Source organism: Mobula hypostoma, chromosome 24 (genome assembly GCF_963921235.1).
Source record: "Mobula hypostoma chromosome 24, sMobHyp1.1, whole genome shotgun sequence".
Lineage (NCBI taxonomy): Eukaryota > Metazoa > Chordata > Chondrichthyes > Myliobatiformes > Myliobatidae > Mobula > Mobula hypostoma.
The window spans coordinates 3,741,050-3,764,692 of record NC_086120.1 but is presented as its reverse complement, the minus strand read 5'-3'; the positions used below and the strand labels follow the sequence as shown (position 1 = coordinate 3,764,692).

At 40.1% G+C, this 23,643-nt stretch overlaps 1 protein-coding gene across 3 annotated transcripts in view; it reads right to left on the bottom strand.

Moving 5' to 3' along the window:
• Positions 1-944: 944 nt before the first annotated feature.
• Positions 945-23,643, bottom strand: part of eps15l1a (epidermal growth factor receptor pathway substrate 15-like 1a) — a 492,163-nt gene continuing 469,464 nt past the window's right edge. Inside the window, exon 23 of one of the 3 annotated variants that reach the window (XM_063032448.1) lies at positions 945-3,254. In XM_063032448.1, the coding sequence (XP_062888518.1) occupies positions 3,108-3,254 (147 nt within the window). In that variant the 3' untranslated portion in view covers positions 945-3,107. The remainder of the gene's footprint in view (positions 3,255-23,643) is intronic. The other 2 variants (XM_063032447.1, XM_063032449.1) reach the window with 2 other exon arrangements.

Genomic DNA, 23,643 nt, shown 5'->3' with positions numbered 1-23,643 from the left:
CACAGGTAGAAGCAATTAAGGCATAACAGTGAAGGGTGCACATTGACCGTCATATAGAGTCAGCTGGAATAAACTTATAAATAAGCTTATTCTTCTCCACTCCCCCAACCTTCTTATTCTGACTTCTTCCCCCTTTCTTTCTAGTCCTCTTAAACAGTCTTGGCCCGAAATGTCAACACTTTATTCCTCTCCATAGATGCTGCGGACCTGCTGAGTTCCTCCAGCATTTCATGTATGAAATGAATTTCCAACATCTGCAGAATCCCTTGTGTGATGAGCTTATAAAGGTTTAACACAATCTTACAGCATCATAACAGGTTCTCACCCACGTATCCATGCTGGCCATCAGGTACTAACCCATTTTAAAACTGTAGCTTTCCATGCTTCAGTGTTTCCAGTGCACCTGCTTCCATCAGCCCCTCAGACACACATTCTACATTTCAATCACTCTCTGGGCGTCCTCAAATCCTTCTAGATCTCCCTAACTTAAACATATTTCCTTTGATTATTGAAACTTCTCTTAAAGGGAAGTTTCTCACTCTGTCCCAAGTTTATGCTCTCATAACCTTGCGTACCTCAGTCATCATGCTGAATCTCTTCTGCACCATTTCCAGTCTGTTCAAATCTTTCCTATAGTGTGGAAACCAGAACTGGAAACAAAACACTATTTGTGGAAAAATTTATGTTGTATATCGTGGCACCATAACCTCTCTGCATATATATTTATGGTCTATGTAACTGCTTTATGAGTCCTTGCACATCTACTCTGGTGCCTTTGTTTCTCACATTCCTAAGGTCCTACCTGGCATCATGTACATCCCAGCCTTACATATTCTCCCAAAAGGCACCAGACCACATCTTTGAGAATTAAATTTCATCTGTCATTACTCTGGCCATCTTATGAAATAGTCAATATCATCCTGTGAGTGAAGACTACTCTCCTCCCTATCAATTACGCCAACAATTTTCATGTCACCTATGAACCTCCTACATTTACATCCCCATTATTAACTTGTATAACAAACATACAGTGTTCCAGCACCGGTCCTCGCAGGCGTCTAATTACATAAGCAAGCCTTGACCGACAGGTGCTACTATCTAAATCAATATCTGATTCATCCTGCCATTAGCATCATATTTTCCAGTAATCAAATCATTACTGTAAATTTAACACATAACCTCAAGTAGGAGTAAATACATATTAAAACATCAAGAACAGAAGCAAAATCTGGTCATCTTTTACTCAACTTACACAGGTTTTGATTTGAATGGTCTTCTCTGGGATGTCATTAGCATGCCAAAATGGATATGGAAATCTCAGCACAGTATTCACAAACTACAAAGATTTCTCATGAGCGAAACCTTAATCCTGCCAAGTTCCAGCCACATCTGATGAGAATGATTGGAGAGGTCCTAAATTGATGAATTGCATTGTACAAGAATTTTTGACCAATATTAAAGGCATAAACTGCAAAATTATTCCTACCAAACATTCAATCCTAGTCTCCTCAAGTAAATAGAGAATATGACCGACAAGCTTTAAAGACAACTGCAGTGTTGCTGTCTTATCCAGTGTACAGAAATGAGCCTTGGTGAGTTGAGGTTAATGTGCTAAGACCAGGTAACAATCACATAGTATGATTACTCAGTTACACAAATTATTAACAGGCACTTTGAAAGTTCTGCTGCAAGCTAGTAAATTAAAAGGTCACATAAGGACTAACTGAAATCAGGTAATTCAGAATCATCAGAGAATATTTACATCACAGTAGAGATCAAGTTGACTGGAATCAAGTATCGTTGTGGCTGTCTTTAAACCTTATCCATCACAATTAAAGTGAAATAATTCAACAATGTAAAGGGAAATAATTCAACCAAAATTGCAAAGGAAAACAGTTATGGAAGTGTAATGAAATGCTTACATGTATCAGAGAAGTACTTTTTTTGCCACATCGATGACGGAAGTAATACTTAAAACAGTAAGCTGGAAGAAAATGGTAATACAAGGCTAAAATATGGAGGGCAAAGGCAAATCTCTGTATTGGAAGCATTGTATTTAGAAAACGTTAAACAATAGGTAGTACCTGGCCTTAAATAGTTTCATTTCAGTTGTGCAAAGCTTAAAAACAATGCCATAACTTTTCCCATGATTATCTGCTGTTCACCACTAAGTGTTCTAGTTTCTACTATATTCAGGCTCCAACTGTTCTCTTTGCAAATGGCTCAAAATTGTGGGCATATCACATTATAATGAAGACAATTAATCTGCACATTCATGTGACATACTAAAAGAACATACCAGAAGATGAGAAAACTTGGTTACTCTACACATATTTTCATAATGCTACAAACAAAAATTAGTGAAACTTCAGTGAGTTCACTGAATTATCCAGTGGTACAGGAATGTCTCCTCACATTTATTATATTAAAGAAATGTGCAATGAATTAAATGGGATAGGTTTTTCAATTACACGACAGTGTATCAGACAAATATAACAGAAATAATGTACAAGTCTTTGCAGATTAATAAGCTGCACTGGAACAGGGTAATTCCTGCTCAGAGTTTACTGCATTCATGCAGTAACACTAAGGCATGTTTGACAGAAAGGTGAGTGGGGGGTATTATAAAACATGAAATGAGACACTGTACATGTAAAGTCTGTGAAAATACCTACTAGGCATTTTGCAACATAGAGAGAATAACAAACCAGGCAGTTTATACACATATATTATATAATTTTGCTTTGGGAGAGAGTGTGGGAGGGGTTTGTTTTTTTTCTCTTCAACATTGCAAAAGAAAATTAGCATCAGCATCAAAGTCTTTCATGTGCATGAACACAACAGACAGAATTGCCAATTCACTGAGAATGGTAAGGATTCTTTCTCCTTTTTAATTACACAATACATTCTTTGTGCATCATCACCTTCTGCATCTCCAAGGAGTCCATGTAATTGATTCAGTGCCATTTGTATAAGTGGGGTTTTGGCCAGTTACTGTCCAGTACATTCAGAACACCCAGTGTCCAATCATTTCCTCTTCTCTCCTATTTCTCTGCCCTATATTCTTACAGCTCATATGTTTTTGACTGAGTGGGCCATGGCACTATTTACACATCAGACATTTCTGCTTTGCTGAGTGCTATGGCAAGCTCTAGGTCTTCTTGTTCTTGCTTGTGTAACCGTTCTAATCTCTCACGTTCTGTTCTTGCACTCTCCCTTTTTGCCCATTCCAGCTGTTCCTCTTCATTACCAAACTGGAAAGAAAAGTACAAATGGGGAAAAGATTAATATATGTTTCATTTGCTTCCATTATAACAAAACAGACACAGCACACTCGCACCATGATGAAGGGATTAGTATGTGACAATCTGTGTGACAATTTACCAACGCCACCCTTACGGTACAGCCTATGAATATGAATATAAAGTTTCGGAAACCAGTGGGATGGATTTATTGGATGATATTCTTCTGCCATATGCAATTAGTTTTGCGACCACATTTCCATCTTGCAAACTGATCAGGGTATGAACAGTTCACGGGAATAGAACAATTCCAAAACCTGAGGGCAATCTGAAGAGAGATAGGAGCAGGAGAATTGATTGCTTAACCACTGCAGCTTCCATAGGTTATCAAGTATTATTCTGTGGACCTCTGAATCTGACCCACATAAAATACAAGGCAGGTTGAACAAATGAACAAAATCCTGCTGCATGATCTTGGCAGTTACGACTTATATTGGCAATTTCCCTTCTATCATATTTTGTAAATGTGTACAACCTACTCTTAAATTAGATCTATCCAGTTCTCTTCACTATGGCAGCCGTCACAGCCATAGGTCAATACCCTAATGATTAAGGTCTATAAATCTAGTCTCTTACCCTTTATTTAACAAAGCTTTAGGCCCAATAAAACTTTCTGAAACTCTGCATAAGATTTATTCCACCTTTCCTATTTTACTACTTTAACTGCGCTTCACAGTGTTTTAACATTTTAGATTAGTACTTTTGGGTATTCCACAAGACTTTTTGTAATACTTAATACTGTGCTAATCAAAGATTTAGTAAGGACACATTAAGGACCCCCCATACTTTCCACAAGCTGAATGAATTATTTGAGGATGTAAGGGTACAAAGAACATTTACAAGGATGTTGCAGGGACTTGAGAGGACCGAAGTTATAGGGAAAGGTTGAATAGGTTAGGACATTTTTTCCTGGAGCTTAGGAGAATGAGAGGAGATTTGATAGAGGTATATAAAATTATGAAGGGTATAGCTAAGGAAATGCAAGCAGGCTTTTTCCACTAAAGTTGGGTGAGACTAGAACTAGAAGTCATAGGTTAAGGGTGAAAGGTGAAATATTTAAAGGGACTTCTTTACTCTGAGGAAAGTATGGAACAAACTGCCAGTGGGGATGGTGGATGGTGGATGTAGATTTGATTGCAACATTTAGGAGAAGTTTGGATAAGTAGATGATGGGAGGAGTATGGAGAGTTATGGCCAGGTGCAGGTCGAGCAGAATGTTTGGCAAACTATTTCAGCTGAAGGCCGTAGTTCTGTGCTGTAGTGCTCTATGATTCTAGGTGCTGTGTGAGCAGGAAGAATTCAGATCAAGCACTACGATCAATACGCCCTTTGTTGTAATTACAGAACACCTAAGACCTACAAATATCTGTCAGTAAATGTAATTTTTTCAACAGAAAATCTGACAAGGCAGTAGCAACTCATTATCTCAAGGCAAGTCTTGATATACATACAAAATAAGCATACATTTTCAATTATTACCAATAAGTTAAAAAATTGGAAGTGTAATGGTATATACATGTAGTGATAATTATGCTATAAAGGCAGAAGCTAATATTTATGTCGCCTACCTCATCAGAAGCAATGCGTTGGAGGTAGGCTGAGTACTTAGAAAAAGCGTTCTTCTACAATTGTTTCAATATGCCTAAGTATATTGAAGTGGGTGAATCTTGCATGTGAAAATAAAACTTACCAACACAGGATCTGATACAGCGAGAAGTTCAAAGAGAGGCTAACAGATGCTTGTGCAAACCAGTATTTACATCCTGGACCTTGCTTTTGGATGTACAAAATATTTAATTTTCCACCTGCCTTTCACAAAATATTTTTTTGCATTTAAAATTTATCTAATAGTCTTTTTGGAGGATCAATGATTATTCATAGAAGTTATTCAAAGCCAGACCTAGTTTAGACATCAAAAATATTCCCAGTTTTGCAGAAATATTGAGCATATATCTGTGCTAATTCATGTGGTAAAGTCTAATTTTCTGAATCTCTTGCAGTCGAATCTTCTATAATTTGATATAGGACTATTCTATCTTAAAGGGTTTGGAGTGAAGTTAATACTACATTCTGAATCATTCTCTGTGCCTGCACAGTTCCTTTCTATACAGTTACAACACTGGTATCTCCCAACAACTTGGAAAATTGCCCAAGTATGTCTTGTTCACCGAAAGCAGGAGAAATACAATCCGACTTGTTACTATCTAGTGGACTCAATCATCACCAAAGTGATGGAAGGTGTCATCAGTAAGGTATTTGATAAGGTTCTCCATGCAAGGCTCCTTCAGAAAGTAAGAGGGCATGGCATCCAAGGAGACCTTGCTTTGTGGATCCAGAATTGGCTTGCCCACAGAAGGCAAAGGGTGGTTGTAGATGGTTTGTATTCTGCATGTAGGTCAGTGACCATGCAACTTTGGCACAGTCCGCAAGACATTACTTTCCACAAAGCAAAACCCAATAGCATGAATGGCAGCAATGCTTCACTACCAGATGAACTCAATGCCTTCTATGCTCGCTTTGAAAGTGAGAACACAACAACAGCTGTGAAGATCCCTGCTGCACCTGATGACCCTGCGATCTCCGTCTCAGGAGGCCGATGTTAGGCTGTCTTTAAAGAGAATGAACCCTCGCAGAGCGGAAGGTCCCGATGGAGTACCTGGTAAGGCTCTGAAAACCTGTGCCAACAATCTGTCAGGAGTATTCAAGGACAACTTCAACCTCTCACTGCTACAGGCAGAAGTTCCCACTTGCTTCAAAAAGGCAACAATTATACCAGTGTCTAATAAGAATAATGTGAGCTGCCTTAATGACTATAGCCCAGTAGTACTTACACTGACAGTGAGAAATGCTTTGAGAGGTTGGTCATAACTAGACTGAACTCCTGCCTCAGCAAGGACCTGGATGCATTGCAATTTGCCTATTGCCACAAAAGGTCAACGGCAGACGCAATCTCAATGGCTCTCCACACAACTTTAGACCACCTGGACAACACAAACACCTATGTCGGGATGCTGTTCATCAACTATAGCTCAGCATTTAATACCATCATTCCCACAATCCTGATTGAGAAGTTGCAGAGTCTGGGCCTCTGTACCTCCCTCTGTAATTGGATCCTCAACTTCCCAACCAGAAGACCACAATCTGTGTGGATTGATGATAACATATCCTCCTTGCTGATGATCAACTGTGGCGCACCTCAGTGCTGTGTGCTTAGCCCACTGCTCTACTCTGTATACACACATGACTGTGTGGCTAGGCATAGCTCAAATACAATCGATAAATTTGCTGACGATACAACCATTGTAGGTAGTATCTCAGGTGGTGACGAGAGGGCGCACAGGAGTGAGATATGCCAACTAATGGAGTGGTGCTGCAGCAACAACCTGGCACTTACCATCAGTAAGACGAAAGAGTTGATTGTGGACTTTAAGAAGGGTAACATGAAGGAACACATACCAATCCTCATAGGGGGATCAGAAATGGAGAGAGTGAGCAGTTTCAAGTTCCTGGGTATCAAGATCTCTGAGGATCTAACCTGGTCCCAACATATCGATGTAGTTATAAAGAAGGCAAGACAGTAGCTATACTTCATTAGGAGTTTGAAGAGATTTGGCATGTCAACAAATATACTCAAAAACTTATATAGTTGTACCATGGATAGCATACTGACAGGCTGTATGACTGTCTGGTATGGGGGTGGGGGGGGGAGCTGGCTATTGCACAGGACTGAAAGAAGCTGCGGAGGGTTGTAAATCTAGTCAGCTCCATCTTGGGTACTAGCCTACAAACTACCCAGGAAATCTGGAGCGGTGTCTCAGAAAGACAGTGTCCATTATTAAGGACCTTCAGGACCAAGGGCATGCCCTTTTCTCACTGTTATCATCAGGTAGGAGGTACAGAAGCCTGAAGGCACACACTCAGCTATTCAGGAACAGCTTCTTCCCCTCTGCCATCCAATTCCTAAATGGACATTGAATCCTTGGACACTACCTCACTTTTTAAAAAAATATACAATATTTCTGTTTTTGCATGTTTTAAAAAATCTATTCAATATATGTACACTATAATTGATCTACTTGTTTATTTATTATTATTATTTCTTCTGTATTATGTATTGCATTGAACTGCTGCTGCTAAGTTAACAAACTTCACGTTACGTGCCAGTGATAATAAACCTGATTCTGATTCATAACCAAGATAGAGTGAAATGCTTATGTTTGTATACCATCCAGACTGATCATTCCATACAAGTACATTGAGGTAGTATAAAACAGGGAAAAAAAACAAATGCAGATTATAGAGTTAAAGTTAGAGAAAAGCTGTAGTGCAGGTAGATGAACAAACAGCCAAGGACATGATGCAGTGGACTGAGAGATCAAATTTATCTCTATTGTATGAGGTTATGAGTCTTATAAAAGTGGGATAGAAGCTGCTATTGAGCTTGGTGGTATGTGCATCTTTGCCCAATGGGAGGGAAGAGAAAAGAAAATGACCACTGTGAGAGAGGTCCTTGATTATGTTGCCTACTTTTTCAAAGTAGAAGAAAGTGCAGACTGAGTCAAATGAGGGGGAAACACAATCAGAGCCAGGCAAGTAAATATTGTGGTAAAGAGCAGGCCAGAGACCAGGTATTTTGAGATGAGAAACTCATTTCACAAAATCCAAAAAAGCCATTCTTCCATGTACAAGGCATAAATCAGAAGATTATTTGCCTGAAATAAGTACAGCTTCAAAAATTCTCAATAATAATAACACTATTCAGGTCAAAGCAGCCTACATGATTCTTATCATATTTATTCAATTATTGCACACAATTGTTGCTGTATACATCATCTGACAGCATCTCCAAACTCCACAGCCTCTACTACCAAGGAGTACGTACATAAAAACATCACCTCACTTCAAGCCCCACACCATCCTAATTTGGTAACATAGGTCATCCTTCATCCTGGAACCTCTTGCTCAAGAACATGTAGGGCTACCTTCACCAAAAGAACTGCACTGGTTTAAGGTGGCAACTCACCACTTTCTCAAGGACAATTAAAGATAGGTAATGATATCTTGCCTTGTTAGCCATCAAAAATCAATTGATCAAAAAGTAAAATTGCTTACACAGTAACTGAATGCGATACAAGTCTGGCCTACAATGATGATATGTTCTATATTTAGAAGTGGCATACAATTATGAATGATACTGACCAAAGGTGTGATTACAACAGATACGCCAACACTGTGAAGATATTAAATGTTTCTCTGAAGTACTTATTGTGAACATATGTAACTGAGCATTAGTCACCTGGCGAATAATGAACAAAAAGCACTGAAGTGGTGCCCTTGATTTGGGTAAGGGACTTCGTGAGTGAGAATTTTCTACTTCTGATCATGATTCAGTATATAAGCATATTTCTTAAGATGCTAAAGAGACTAGGCTAGCAACAGCTGTGGGGCTGTTGTGTTTCCATGGTTTACAACAACAGCAGTTTAGGTTCATAAAGAACACCTTGCTGTTCTTCATTTGTTTCATTTTCTTAAGAATAGATTAGAAGTACTCACAAAAAAAACCCATGTTATCTGCGTTAGTCCTTAACTCTACAAGCAGAATGGCTATTTTACAGATGACAATTATCTGAAGAAGATGATACCATAGTACGAATAAAAGAATCAAGTTAGTTCTTCTCATGTTCTAGCTAAAATTTAATGCCCAATTATCATTACTTGCTTGACTGGCCTCAGTATATCCCTACATGGAAAGATACTTTTGAGAGATACCCTGAGACATTGAAAGGCACTGCATAAATGCTAGTTCTCATCTGAATATCTGTGGCATGGTAGCATTGTGGTTGGAGGATCACTTTACAACATCAGCAGTCACGGTTCAATTCTCTTGTGAGCTGCACAAACAATCCTCACTGATTTGACTTGACACAAGTGATGCATTTTCACTGTATGTTTCGCTGTTTCCATGTACATGTGACAACCAAGCTCATCTTATATCAAGCTGCTCCAAAAAATACTCTTAATACACACCACAGCCCCAACTGCTAGCACAGTATTAAAGTTCAAAGCAAATTTGTTCTCAAAGCACATACATGTCACCATATACTACCCTGCAATTCATGTTCTTGCAGGCATTCACAGTAAATACAAAGAAACATAATAGAATCAATGGAAGTCTACACACAACAAAAACAACCAACCAGTGTGCAAAAGACAACAAACTGTGCAAATGAAACAAAGACAAACATAATAATAAAGATATAAGCAATAAATATCGAGAACATGAATTGTAGAGTCCTTGAAAGTGAGTCCATTGGCTGTGAAACCAGTTCAGTGTTTGGGTGAGTGAAGATAAGTGAAGTTATCCCCTCTGGTTCAAGAGTCTGATGGTTGAGGGGAAATAACTATTTGTGAATCTAATGGTCTGGGACCTGAAGCTCCTGTACCTCCTTCCTGATAGCAGCAGTGAAAAGGGAAGAGAAGGGTCCTTGATGATGGATGCTGCTTTCCTGTGACAGTACTCCTTGTAGATGTGCTCAATGATGGGGAGAGCTTTACTGTGATGGACTGAGCTGTATCCACTCTTTTTGTAGGCTTTTCTGTTCAAGGACATTGGTGCTTCCATACCAGGCCATGATGCAACCAGGCAGCAGACTGCGCATCTATAGAGGCTTGTCAAATTTTTAGATGACATGCCGAATCTTCGCAAACTTATAAAATAGTAGAGGCACTACTGTTTCCTTTCACTTATGTGCTGGACCCAGGACAGATCCTCTGACATGATAATGCTCAGTAATTTAAAGTTGCTGACCTCTCCACCTCTGACCCCCGATGAGGACTGACTCATGGACGTCCATTTTCTCTTCTTGAAGTCAACAACCAGCCCCTTATTTTTGCTGACAGAGTGAGAGGTTGTTCCCATTCCCATTCTGATATGTATTCCACATCCCATTCCCATTCTGATATGTCTATCCACGGCCTCTACTGTAAAGATGAAACCACACTCAGGTTGGAGGAACAACACCTTATATTCAGTCTGGGTAGCCTCCAACCTGATGGCATGAACATTGACTTCTCTAACTTCTGCTAATGCCCCACCTCCCTCCCGTACCCCATCCGTTATTTATTTATATACACACATTCTTTTTCCCTCTCTCCTTTTTCTCCCTCTGTCCCTCTCACTATACCCTTTGCCCATCCTCTGGGCTTCCTCCCCTCCCCCTTTTCTTTCTCCCTGGGCCACCTGTCCCATGATCTTCTCATATCCCTTTTGCCAATCACCTGTCCAGCTCTTGGCTCCATCCCTCCCCCTCCTGTCTTCTCCTATCATTTTGGATCTCCCCCTCCCCCTCCCACTTTCAAATCTCTTACTAGCTCTTCTCTCAGTTAGTCCTGACAAAGGGTCTCGGCCCGAAACGTCGACTGTACCCCGTTCCTAGAGATGCTGCCTGGCCTGCTGCGTTCACCAGCAATTTTTATGTGTGCTGCTTGAAATTCCAGCATCTGCAGATTTCCTCATGTTTGAGAGGTTGTTGTGGCTCATTTAGCCATATTTTCAACCTTCCTCCTATATGTTGGTTCATCACCACCTTTTGACTTGGCCAGCAACAGTAGTGTCGTCGGCAAACTTAAATATTGCATTGTAGTCGTTAAGTATAAAAGCAAATAAAGCAAGGGGCTAAGCGCACGACCTTGGTGGTGTACCTGTGCTGATGGTGATTGTGGCGGAGATGATGTTGCCAATCTGAACTGACTGGGGTCTGCATGTGAAGAAATCAAGGACAAAGAGGAATTGAAGCCTAGTCTTGGACATTATTAATTAGCTTTGAGGGGATGATAGTGTTGAATGCAGAGATGTAGTCAATGAAGAGCAACCTGATATATGCATCTTCACTGTCCAAATGTTCCCAGGGTTGACAGAAGAGCCAATGAAATGGCATCTGTTATTGATCTGTTGTGACAGTTGGCAAATTGGAGTGATCCAAAGTAGGAATGCATATGTTTCATAACCAACCTTTCAAAGCACTTCATCAGTGAGGATGTAAGTACTACTGGAAGATAGATGCTGAGGCAGGTTAACATGTTCCTCTTGGGCACCAGTATAATTCCACTGATTGTTGAAGCAAGAGGTAAAAGATATCAACCAACACTCCAGCCAGTTGATTAACACAGGTCTTTATGAACTCCCACAGCCCCCAATGACCCTGCGATTTCAGTCTCTGACGCCACCAGAGCATCTTACAAGAGGGTGAATGGAAAGCATCTGGCCCCGAGATTTTGATTTTAATTCCCTCTAATTTTTAGCAAAAAGACACCTAGTCCTCTTTCCCTACCATTGCAAAATCACTGTAAACATGGAAACCCTATGAGGGAGCTCATGCACTACTAATATTTTTCAAAACCTGTCTGTATATTTAAGAGTCAGATGTGAAGGGAGTAGAAAAGGTTGGCTTGAATTTGAAGCAAGGACATATATAAAACTGGACAGATTGCTTAAAGAGTTCATTTCATGCTGCAGGGAAACCTGATTGCTATCCCTCCTGTCAGCCAAAATCCAGACTTGACTGTACTATCTGGATCCCAACAAAATAATTTATTTAAAAATCATACAGAACCAATTTGTTAGAGAAAATGAATGCATTTCAACCTGGATTGTGAGCGGCAACTATATGTGTACCATTAGGGTAAATATTATTGTTGCGGACTGGAGAATGTTCAAAATATTTATTCCTGTGAAAATTTGCTCAGACGGGTGTTAGATAGGTGGAGGTGCAAGCAGTGCTGAGGAAGGACTTGGACAGATTAGGAGAATGGGATTTTCATTGCTATAAACCATGCCCAGGAATAAACTGAAAATTCTGTACAAGTTAAGAAATTTGCAGAAACTGTCAAGGATGTTGCACTGCAATTAGTTATAAGACTTTGTTTAAAAATTCTAAAAAAATCAGTAATCCATTTGCTGTTGTTGCAAATGAAAGTGCTTAGACATCTAAAATTTGTGACAAGTAATGACCATCTATTATGCTTAACATGCTTCATCTTCTAAATATAAGCTTTGTACCTGGATGACAAATTTCTGCTGCTCCCCATGGATCTCAAGAGCTTTTGCTCTTGCAAGATCATGGCTGAATCTCTGTTTAGGCTCGCCACATCATTCAAGTTTGACATCAGAGAACTTTACATTAAATAGAATCTAAGGAGAGGATTGGATTTCAAGTTGATAGGTTTCAATATGAATTTTAAAAAGGAATGTATATAATTAATCTTGTAGCTCAAATGCTTCATTCCAGTTTTGCAACTGAGTTAAACTGTGGCTTACTTTTCAATAAATAGAAATGACTGGAAAAGTTATGATCTTCAAGCTCTAGGCAGAAATGATTAATACAAAAACAACAGCTAAATAAATACATAATTGTTAACAAAATTCTCATGGAGTTAACAGGTGAGATACAAGATTGATGATTCTCTTGGCTGTGGTATCTGCATCCGGGATTAAGCTCCAAAATAATAGGATGGCTGCTTAGCTCTGAGAGCAGTAACGTTTTGGAAACCTCTAGCCAAAAGGGCTGTGGAGTATTTTTTTTTAAAGATTTTTAGATTATGAGGACACGCAGTCCTCTTTTATTGTCATTTAGTAAGGCATGCATTAAGAAATGATACAATATTCCTCCGGTGTGATATCACAGAAACACAGGACAAACCAAGACTAAAAAACTAACAAAAACCACAAAATTATAACATATAGTTACAACAGTGCAACAATACCATAACTTGATGAAGAACAGGCCATGGGCACAGTAAAAAAGTTCAAAGTCTCTCGAAGGTCCCACATCTCACGCAGACGGGAGAAGGAAGAAAACTCTCCCTGCCATGCCCAACCACAGTCCGACTCTGAGTCGTCCGAAAACTTCAAGCCTCCAACCAGCCCTCCGACACCGAGTACTAAGCACCATCTCTGCCGAACGCTTCCACCCCAGCCTCGGTCGCCGGCAGCAGGCAAAGCCAGGGATTTTGGGGCCTTCCCTCCAGAGGTTCTCGATCACACAGCAGCAGTGGCAGCGAACCGGGCATTTCAGAAGTTTTCTCCAGATGTTCCCCTGTGCTTCTCACGTCTGTCTCCATCAAATCAGAATTGTGCACGGCATCTTACTTACAAATACAATATCATTTCATCGTGCTGCCTTCCTCTCCTCCCAACAAAGAGATCAATATAGTTTTAGATTAAGGGATAGAGTGGAGGAAAGTGATGATGCATTGTACAATATTAATGATCTTTCTGAGTGCTGGAGAAGGCACAATAAGCAAAGTGATTTACTTCCTTCTATTTCTTATGTACTTAATAAACCCCTTAGTCCTGGTACTGGTACAATCAGGAAGAAACACAACAAAATGATTACGGTCCAATGGAAGACCGGTTCCTTTTTCATACATCCTTTTCAAAGTGTCCAAATTGCTTTACTTCACCAAGGGTGAAGGTAATATCAGGGTAGTGTTCTAGATCCAGCCATCTTCAGCTGCTTTATTTTAAGTATGAGCATAGTCCTTAGTGACATACCAAGTTCAGCACTTTAGAGTCAGTCTAAGTCACAGGTTTAATGAGAATATTATATATTTTATGTTACAGCTCTTACTTCTGGTGTGATCTTTCTGTGAAGTACAGTTTGAGTATTTCTCATTCATTACCAAACAAGCACTTAATAATAATGAAGCCCTTTCTGCTGAACTGCAAAATACAAAACATACCAAACTATTAATTAGGTTTGAGAAATTTTTAGTTTTGACTAGAGCCTTCTTGACAATGTAGAGGCAATGATTTCTGCATTAGTTGAAACCAACTTAATGTTAAATCAATAATCAGACTTAAGGTAAATTTTTTCTAAACTTTTTTAGAATTCTACTTCTTTAGATTTCCATTCTTGTGGAATCACCCATCCTCTGTGCCATAAGCAGTTAAATCGGGTCAAGTGAAATCAGTTCAAAGTTTGAAACAAAATGCTTCAGGAAGATGGAGACACAAGAGACTGCAAATGTTGGAACCAAAGCAACACACAGAACACTGGAGGAACTCAGAGGGTCAGGCAGCATAGCAAGATGGGTCTGAATTCACTCATACTCACAAACATGTATTCGTAAAAGCTGTATTTGTTCTAACAAATGCTGCTGCTCAAGGGAAAAATATACATGTGAAGAAATATTTCAAGAGCATAAAACTGTTTTCCTTAATGTGAAATATAGAACATAGAATAGAATAGTACAGCACAGTACAAGCCCTTTGGCTCACGATGTTGTGCCAACCCTTAAACCCTGCCTCCCATATAACCCCCTACCTTAAATTCCTCCATATACCTGTCTAGGATAGAAAATATTGTCAAGGTTTGCACCTACAAAGACATATTTAAGACATAAATAGGACGAATACAACAAAAATAGATATCGGGTGGTGGAGGTTGCAAGAATATACAAAATAATTTCTGAAGGAGTAGGAAGAAACAAAAAGAAACTAACTAAAACAAAATTGAACTAGAGTCCATACTGTATTAGTTGATCAGCAAAGTTAATTTAAGACACATGGTAATCCATTTAATTTAACATACTTTTCAGTATTGACAGAGGAAATCAGACCAACTACATTCCCAAATGATGCACATTATTTTACACTTTCCTCCAAATTTTCTTGCTTTGTTGAATCAAGTAAGTCCTAGCACATTAAGTTTTCCATACACCTAACCCAAATTCCCCTTCTTCATGTTTGAACTTTCAGACGTGAGCCCCCACGAACGACATTGGAACCAAGAACATTTGTGTCCTCATCCACATCAACTCATAATATTACTTCAGTGAAGAAAATCATAAAGAGGTAAAATCTGACATCTCTCTGGATCGGCTTTTCAGCAAAACTAAGAGAAGGGAATCTAAGACATATGATATCTCCATCCAACTACATACGATGGCATCAAAATTCTTTCATCTGTGCACCAACATAATGGCTACCAGTGATGGCGTTAAATGTACACATTTACAAATGGTGCCAAATATGCATGGTCAGTGGCTCCTTAACATCCGAAAAGTCTACATAAAGTGCACAGACTGGTAAGATGTGAAATACAAAAGGCTCAAAAGATGTGTTCAGTTTATTCAAGAGGCCCTCTCAGAAAACCTTTGGAACATTACATGCTTTTGCAGCATGGAGAGTGGCTAACCTTATGACATAAACCCTTAAAGGGATGAAAACTGTAAAATATCAATTGTACAAATATTAGACCATAAGACATAGGAGCAGAATTAGGCCATTTAGCCCATCGAGTCTGCTCTGCTATTTCATCATGGCTGATCCATTTTCCTCTCACCCCCAATCTCCTGCCTTTTCCACCATTGACTGCTTCACTTTTCTAAAACTAAGTAAAATACAACCTGGTATCCGACAATTTAGAATTCCTCACAGTTCACCATCTGGTACACTAAGAGATATTTGCTATGCTCTTCTCTAGTTCACTGTAGCCTTGTTCCTGTGCTCTGTGTAAAATCATTGAGCCTCATTTTGCTTACTCTTTAAACTTAGCTGGATCACTGGAAAATTTATTTTAGCACTGTGTAACACAAATTAGTGAATTAAATCTGCTAATCTGGTTCCCTTAAAGTCCAAACATGCCAGATTATCAGATTTTATTGTATTTACCAAATTTACTGTTTCACATTTTCCAGGATCAATGTAGTGGTTTAATTGTCACTTACCTTAAACTCAGGGATCTACTCAGGCATCCATCACTAGATCCAGTAATGTTGGATCATCTTAAATCTCCACAGAAATATTATGAATTCCTTCTACATTGTACGATTCATGATTGGAACACCTTGGAGCATAGTCTTCCCTGCTACTCTCCTTGTATCATACGGAAGCAAGTCTACAGTGTTCCTCATCAATCTCCATGAGATAATTCTTTAAACCGTACAGCTCCATTATTTCTACATTAAACCATCTTCTGTCTCCAAACCACCACAAGGGTCCCAGCCCGAAACGGCGACTGTACCTCTTCCTATAGACGCTGCATTCACCAGCATTTTTTGTGTGTGTGTTGCTTGAAGCAACAATCAATCATGTCCTGAGTCTTCATGAAATGTGGCATCCTTTGAAGAAGTGCTTCTTATGGCTATGTTCAATCACTCTCCCATGAGCTTATCTTCAAATCCTTTGCATGCAAACTGATTGTTCTGATTCCCTATTTTGGCTGGTAAGAAGTGAAATGTTACTTCTTTCTAAATTATTCTTTAGAAATTGTTCAACCTGAGATGATGTATGCTCTGCATCAAATGAGACAAAGATATTCCTCTATTCTATGTGCTATGTGGTGCACAGCCATTAGTCTATTCAGTTTTACTTCAATTATCTCAAGTTCCTTTCATTACTATCAAAAGATTGTCCACACCTTTTCCATATAATTTTTATGGCCACATAGGAATAATCTTAGTCACATCCTGACCTAGACTGTGTTCTACACTCCTGACATATCAAATGGCCAGATCTTCTATATCATCCACAAGTTTCTCCAATAGACAAATACTGACTACATCATGAGTTCTTCCAGTCTTGCTTTCTATTTCCTATGGTATCACCAGCGTGCATCTTCATTTTATACACCCTTGTTTTGGTGGTTAATTCTCAGTTTCTGAGCTGAATTCACTTCATATCTTTCTTCACACCTGTTCATGTACTTGCACCAAATATGTCACATTCTGCATCCCTGCAGCAACAAAAATAGTATCTACTGGCCCATAGGGTCAGAATTTGGTTTTCTATGTGTTTTGCTTGATTGCTCCATACTCCATGTTAGAGGGAAAATTAGATGGCTCATCTCTTCATTCTTGATGCCAGTATGATTGCAATAGGTTTTCAACTTAACAGGTACAGTGGTCTCTTCTGCAGAGTCAAGTGAAACCTTTTAACTCCAACTATAATCGCCACACCTTTCTCTCTCCCACTCTCTGTGAGTGCAGGTTTTTTTTCACTTTTGGTAATATATATGATGCATAGGCAACTGGCTACTCATGCCTGTGGTATGGCTATTCAATGCCTCAAGTCCATAGTTAGAAGCATTATGAAAAATTTTTACAACTTGGTTGGTATGATAAGCACCAAACATGACAGCACTTTGTTGATCTTTTTTCCCTCTTTCTTTAATAGTTGGACTGAATAAGCTTAGCAGCTCATCCACAAATTTATCATACAGCATGCAATCCAAGAATACACCAAAGATGTAATGATTCCAACAGATTTTGTTTAGAATAAATATGTTAATCATCTTTTCTGATATCTGAATGTGTGCTCCAAAGAAACAAGTCTCTACAGTCTCTGACAGTGCTTTCTTCTAATTGCTTATGGTCTCATTTTCATCCTCATCTTCTGTTTCAATGTTACTTGCCTTTAAAAAAATCTCTGTATTTGTCAGAATTACCAAGGTTTCAAATGTAATCAGTCTGAGATGGGAACATTTCATACTGCTTTCTACTTACAGATGCTAAGCATATCTTCTTATTAGCATCACATTCAGCAGGAATTGCCTTTCTCTTTGGACACTAACTGTACCTCTGGCCAGCATCGATCCACTGTCAACTGCTTGGATTCACCCCACCAACACACACACATGCAACCACTTTTGACGGCTGTGAGCCTTTGCCATATCATTCCCATTAGGAGTGTAAAATACATAAATTCTGTAGGTGTGTAACTTCTGATGAAGTTCTTTGTAGACACAAGAAACTCAAACAAGGGACTTGTGTTTTATTTAATAGCTCTTCACAGAATGTCTCTCAGAATTTCTCTTCGCATTTTTGAAGCAGAGTGCAGTTAGTCATATAATAGACAAAGTAGCAATTGATGTTCACAACAAATATGCATACAGGTGTCCCCCGCGTTTCGAACGTTCACTTTACGAAACCTCACTGTTTCGAAAGACCTACATTAGCACCCTGTTTTCGCTTTCAGAAGGTGTTTTCACTGTCATGAAAAAAAATTCAGCGCACGATAAAAGGCAGAGCACGCCCTGAGCAACCGCTCTCCCCCGGATTGGGAACTGCTTTGCTTTAACACGTGCTTGTGAGCAGCCGCTTGCAAGATGAGTTCTATGATATTGGAAAAGCCTGAAAGAGCTCGCAAGGGTGTTACACTTACGGTAAAACTAGACATAATTAAGCGTTTTGATCGTGGTGAACGAAGTAAGGACTAAGTGAGTTTGGCTTGTGGAAGCTGACGAACATGATGTTGAAGAGGTTTTGGCATCCCATGACCAAGTACTGACAGATGAATCGCTGATGCAACTGGAAGAAAAAAGGATAACAATCGAAACCGAATGAGTAATGATAAAGTACGACTTTAATTTTGAAAGGGTACGTCAGTTTAGGAGATATTTGCAGGATGGTTTGAGTCCTTATTAAAGAACTGTGTGATAGAAAAATGCGCAAGGCTCAGCAGTCAAGCAAGCCTTCCACATCAACCACAGCAGACGACGAACCTCGACCTTCGACATCCAGGCAGGCAGAGATAGAAGAAGATGAGCTGCCTGCTCTAATGGAAAGAGACGATGAGATGACACACGAGTGCCCCACCACTCCAACCCCAGGCCACGGACAAATACCGATTTGTGGAAAATGTAATGGTAGCCGGGACGCACACAGCACATCTTTAAGAAAAAAGCCGAAATAAACATGCTAATTAATTAGGTGCCGCCGACACGTAATTGTCGGCCCAGATCAGAGACGACGCAATCAGAAATCGGCACTGACCTGGGCCAACAATTACGTGTCCGGCGGCACTAATTAATTAGCTTGTTTATTTCGGCTTTTTTCTTAAAGATGTGCTGTGTGCCTCCCTGCTACCGCTGGACCCCTGCATGCTTCGCGGCAATGTATCACTCTGTACATACATTATTTCTACTCTATATAGGCTGTGCATTTTTACGTGTTATTTGGTATGATTTGGCAGCTTCATAGCTTAAAGGTTACTGGAGAGAGTGTTCTTGCCAACAGCGCTTGCGTGAGATTTTCTACCGACGGCGCTTGCGTGAGATTTTCGCTACGGAGAACAGTTCAGTAATGATTGTGGAAAAGTATTTCTACTTTATATAGGCTGTGTATTTATCATATCATTCCTGCTTTTACTATATGTTACTGTTATTTTAGGTTTTATGTGTTATTTGGCATGATTTGGTAGGTTATTTTTGGGTCTGCCAATGCTCACAGAATTTTCCCATATAAATAAATGGTAATTGCTTCTTTGCTTTATGACATTTCGGCTTACGAACTGTTTCATAGGAACGCTCTACCTTTGGATGGCGGGGGAAACCTGTACTGTAATGCAAATGGAAGTAATGTATACTTTAAAAAACTAAAAGAATTTAACTAATGAGAAGTATGCTCAGCTTTGTGGATAATTTGATAAAATCAAATGCACAGGCGTGCAAAACTGATACTATCATTAATCACAAGTACCAAGAAAAGGTAATTTTTTAAAGAAAATGAGGCAGACCTCCTTAAACAAGAAAATACAATCCAGAAGAGAAATGTCTTTTTCCATGTTGTAGATTGAACCTTCGAAAATCAGGTTCTTAACAGAGCAACATTATTACCTTATACCAATATAACCTTGCAACTTCCCTGTTGTTATGTATTGAGGTTTTTGCTACAAGATTCAAGATTGTTTATTGTCATTTTTCAGTACACAAGTGCAAAGGAGAACAAAACGATTACTACTCTGAATCCAATGCAGCATAAAAAACCCAATAAGTGTAAAGAATACATTAAAATAACAAAAATAAAACAGAATAAATATAAACATAAAAGCAATCTTATAAAACAATCTTCCAAGAGAACTACAACCTTGTTATTGGGTTTGGAGGCTTGCGGGCCTCAACAACACAGTGAGTTATGTTGGCTGGAGTCAAGGCTTCATGCTTTGGCTCTTGGTAGGGTCACTCATGCCAAACAGGTCAAAGGGTAGAAGCCAGACTAAGAGTGGTCCACCAGTCCTCCAGTTTCAGCGGTTCAGCTCAGGGCTAACAACCCTGACTGGTAAAACAAAATTGTTATGGAAATAGCAATAAAGAATCCTTCTACATCTGGGTGTGACAGTATTCCTGAGCCTCCACGCAGGACTTGTATAACTGACTGTAGTGAAAACCGAGACCAAGCTACTGACACAATGAAGGAAGCCCTGAACACCGCCAGATATGGAGGACCTTCATTGCTGCTCAAAAATGCCAATGGCGTAACAGGCAGTTAAGTAATAAAATATAATGTACAAATAACTGTCATATTCATAGACTGACTATATGCACATAAAGTGATGTTAGGTGATATGTATGTAATGATGGTGGGCTGGCATAATGGGTAGAGGTATTAATCAGTTTGACAGCTTGTGGGAAGTAACTATTTTTGAGTCTAGTGGTCCTGGAGTGGATAATCCATAGCCACTTCCCTAATGGGAGTGGAACAAACAAGTCATAAGGTGAGTGGGATACTTCATGATATTAATCATGATAGCATAGTGGTTATTGTGATGCTATTACAATATATTGTGATGTTGGAGTTCAGAGTTCAATCCCAGCATCCTCTGTAAGGAGTCTGTACATCCTTCCCCGTGGAATGCGTAGGTTTCCCCCAGGTGCTCTAGATTCTTCCCACATTCCAAAACTGTAACTGGTCATTGCAAATTATCTCGTGATTAGGTTAGGGTTAAATTGGCCTTGTCAGATGTTGCTGGGGGGCATGGTTCGAAGGGCTGGAAGGCCCTATTCAGTGCTAATAAATATAAACATTAAAGCAATTTTATAAAACAATCCTATCTCTAAATAAATATGAAACCCCTTTTTATCGGGCATCTCTCGAGATGCAGCTCATTAGCCCCTTGCTAACAGCCACTGGACTCGGGTGGGAAAACTACCTTTCTCAGACTCAGTATGCCTAGGGTCAATATGACTTGTGACCCGCCAAACCTGTGAGGTTGGGATGTCTTGCCTCCCGGAACCCTGGTCTGTGTGAATATTGTGCAACTTACCGCCCCATGCAAACTCCTGGCAGCAAGAAATAACAAACTGTACACTGTATGCAGTTATAAAGAAAGTATATTTATGAATGTTACCATAACCAAAGAGTTATTAAAGAAAAGAAAGAAAAAGAAACAAAAGATCCCATCATAATTAGACAGTCAAATGTGCACAGGTTGGAGCTCAAATCTTCCGAACGCCGTTGTGTCCAATGTACTCACGGCACCAACTCCTATTCACCGATCCTCCGTAGAACTCCTCCTCTTGGGCTCCATCAGATTGTGCATTCCCGCCAGATCGATTCCTATGACCGGTTCTCTCAAGTTTCTTCTCTCGCTATCTCCCACCAAAAAAGACCTCGACCTACCTCAGTATCCATCACAAAACCTCTCCCCCAGCATTCTCTAGAACCTTCTCACAGTCCCACCCTCCTGATTGGATAATACAACATTCCTAAACACTCTTATCTTTAACAGTAACCCAAACACCACCAGCAGAACACACTGCTTTTACAGAAAACCATTACATGAAATGCTCTACATCATTAGCAGTAAAATCTTTACCAGGGCATGACGCACTCACCCCACCAAAAATAGTCATGTCTCCCTGACTTTGAAATTTACTAACCCATCATTAATATCACAAAGGAATTTCATGATGTCAGGAACTCCAATCCAACATTCTGTTCTCCTAGTGTGACATAGGCCAGCCTATCTGGGAGTTTCCTGACTCTTTGAGACCCCTTTATCCCATCATCTACTTCTTCAGTCTCCCTCAACTCCTTGGGATCTTTCCTGTCTATTTGGAGAGACCTCCCACTGTCCATTACTCATGCCTTTCAGCAACTCAGCTCCTCCTGTCACTTGACAGAGTTTACCTTCATCCCCAGTTACTTTTGAACCGATTTCCCTCCATCGTCCAGCCTCAAGCCTCCCTGCCCACTCTAGTCCCCCCACCTTCTCATCCCAGCTACATTTTCATCAGCACAGGGAGGTTCGGAATCTCTTCATTATTGGGGAGTTTGCATAAGGTAACATATACCACACCCCCATTTCCTCATCCTCTGAGTCCGTACAGCATTCAGTGCTTAGGTCCCCTTCAGGTCTCTCCACGGATTGTCTTTCTGCTCTCCCCCTTCGGTGCAGAGTCCTCCTACTAGGTGTAGGGTCCATGTCAGGTTCTGGGTCAACATGTCCCTCCTGTCCTGGAGGTAAAAGGTGGTTCTGACGGAGAATTTTGACCGGCCCATTCCCATCTTCTGGTTTCACCAGAAAAATTGGCACACTTGGCATCTGACACTCCACTGCGCAAGGCCTAGACACCCAGCGGTTAGCCAACTTATAACCCCAAATTCCTTATTAGAACATTGTCTCCAGGCATCAGTTGGGAGAACCTGATCGTTTGCTCATAGTTCTTCTGTTTCCTTGATTCTGCTTGGTAGCAGAGAACTCTGCTAATTCATAGGCCTTTTGCAATTCCTTCCTCACGTAAGGCACATACTTCAGATAGGTCCTCTGTGGCAAATCTTCCCCACCACCCCCAAAACAGAGGTCTATAGGCAATTTTGTTTCGCCCCCAAACATCAAATAACATGGTGAGTATTCATTAGCTTCATTCTGTGTACAGTTGAAGGAGGAGAAGATGGCGATGCAACGCAGCTTGCGCGGCCACTCCAGTGAATGATATCTGTAATCTGTCAAGTAGGGTGCTGTGCACAATCCTGATTTGATGGAGACAGACGTGAGAGAACGGAGGATCATCTGGAGAAACTTCTGAAATGCCTTTTTCACTGCCGTTGTTACTGTGTGATCCAGAATCTCCAGAGGGGAAGGCCCCGAGTCCTCAGCTTTCCTTGTTGCTCGGCAGCCGGGACGGAGTCGAAGCGCTCAGCAGAGATGGTGCTCGGTGCTCGGTGTCGAAGGGCTGGTCGGAGGCTCAAAGTTTTCAGATGGACTCAGTGTCGTCTGTGGTCGGGTGCTTCCAATGCATCGACAGTTGTTGGAGCCTGGAGGTCTATGGCAGAGAGAGTTTCTCCTTCTGCCGCCTGCTATTGGGACTATCTGGAGTACCTCGGAACTTTGAGACTTTTTCTTTAACCATTCCCATGGTCTGCTCTTTATCAAATTATGGTATTGTTTTGCTCTGCTGTAACTATATGTTATAATTATGTGGTCTTGTCAGTGTTAGTCTTTGGTTTGTCCTGTTTTTTTGTGATATCACTCCGGAGGAACATTGTATCATTTCTTAATGTATGCATGCATTTCTAAATGACAATAAACAAGGACTAAGTGTCCTCAATCTAAAATCTA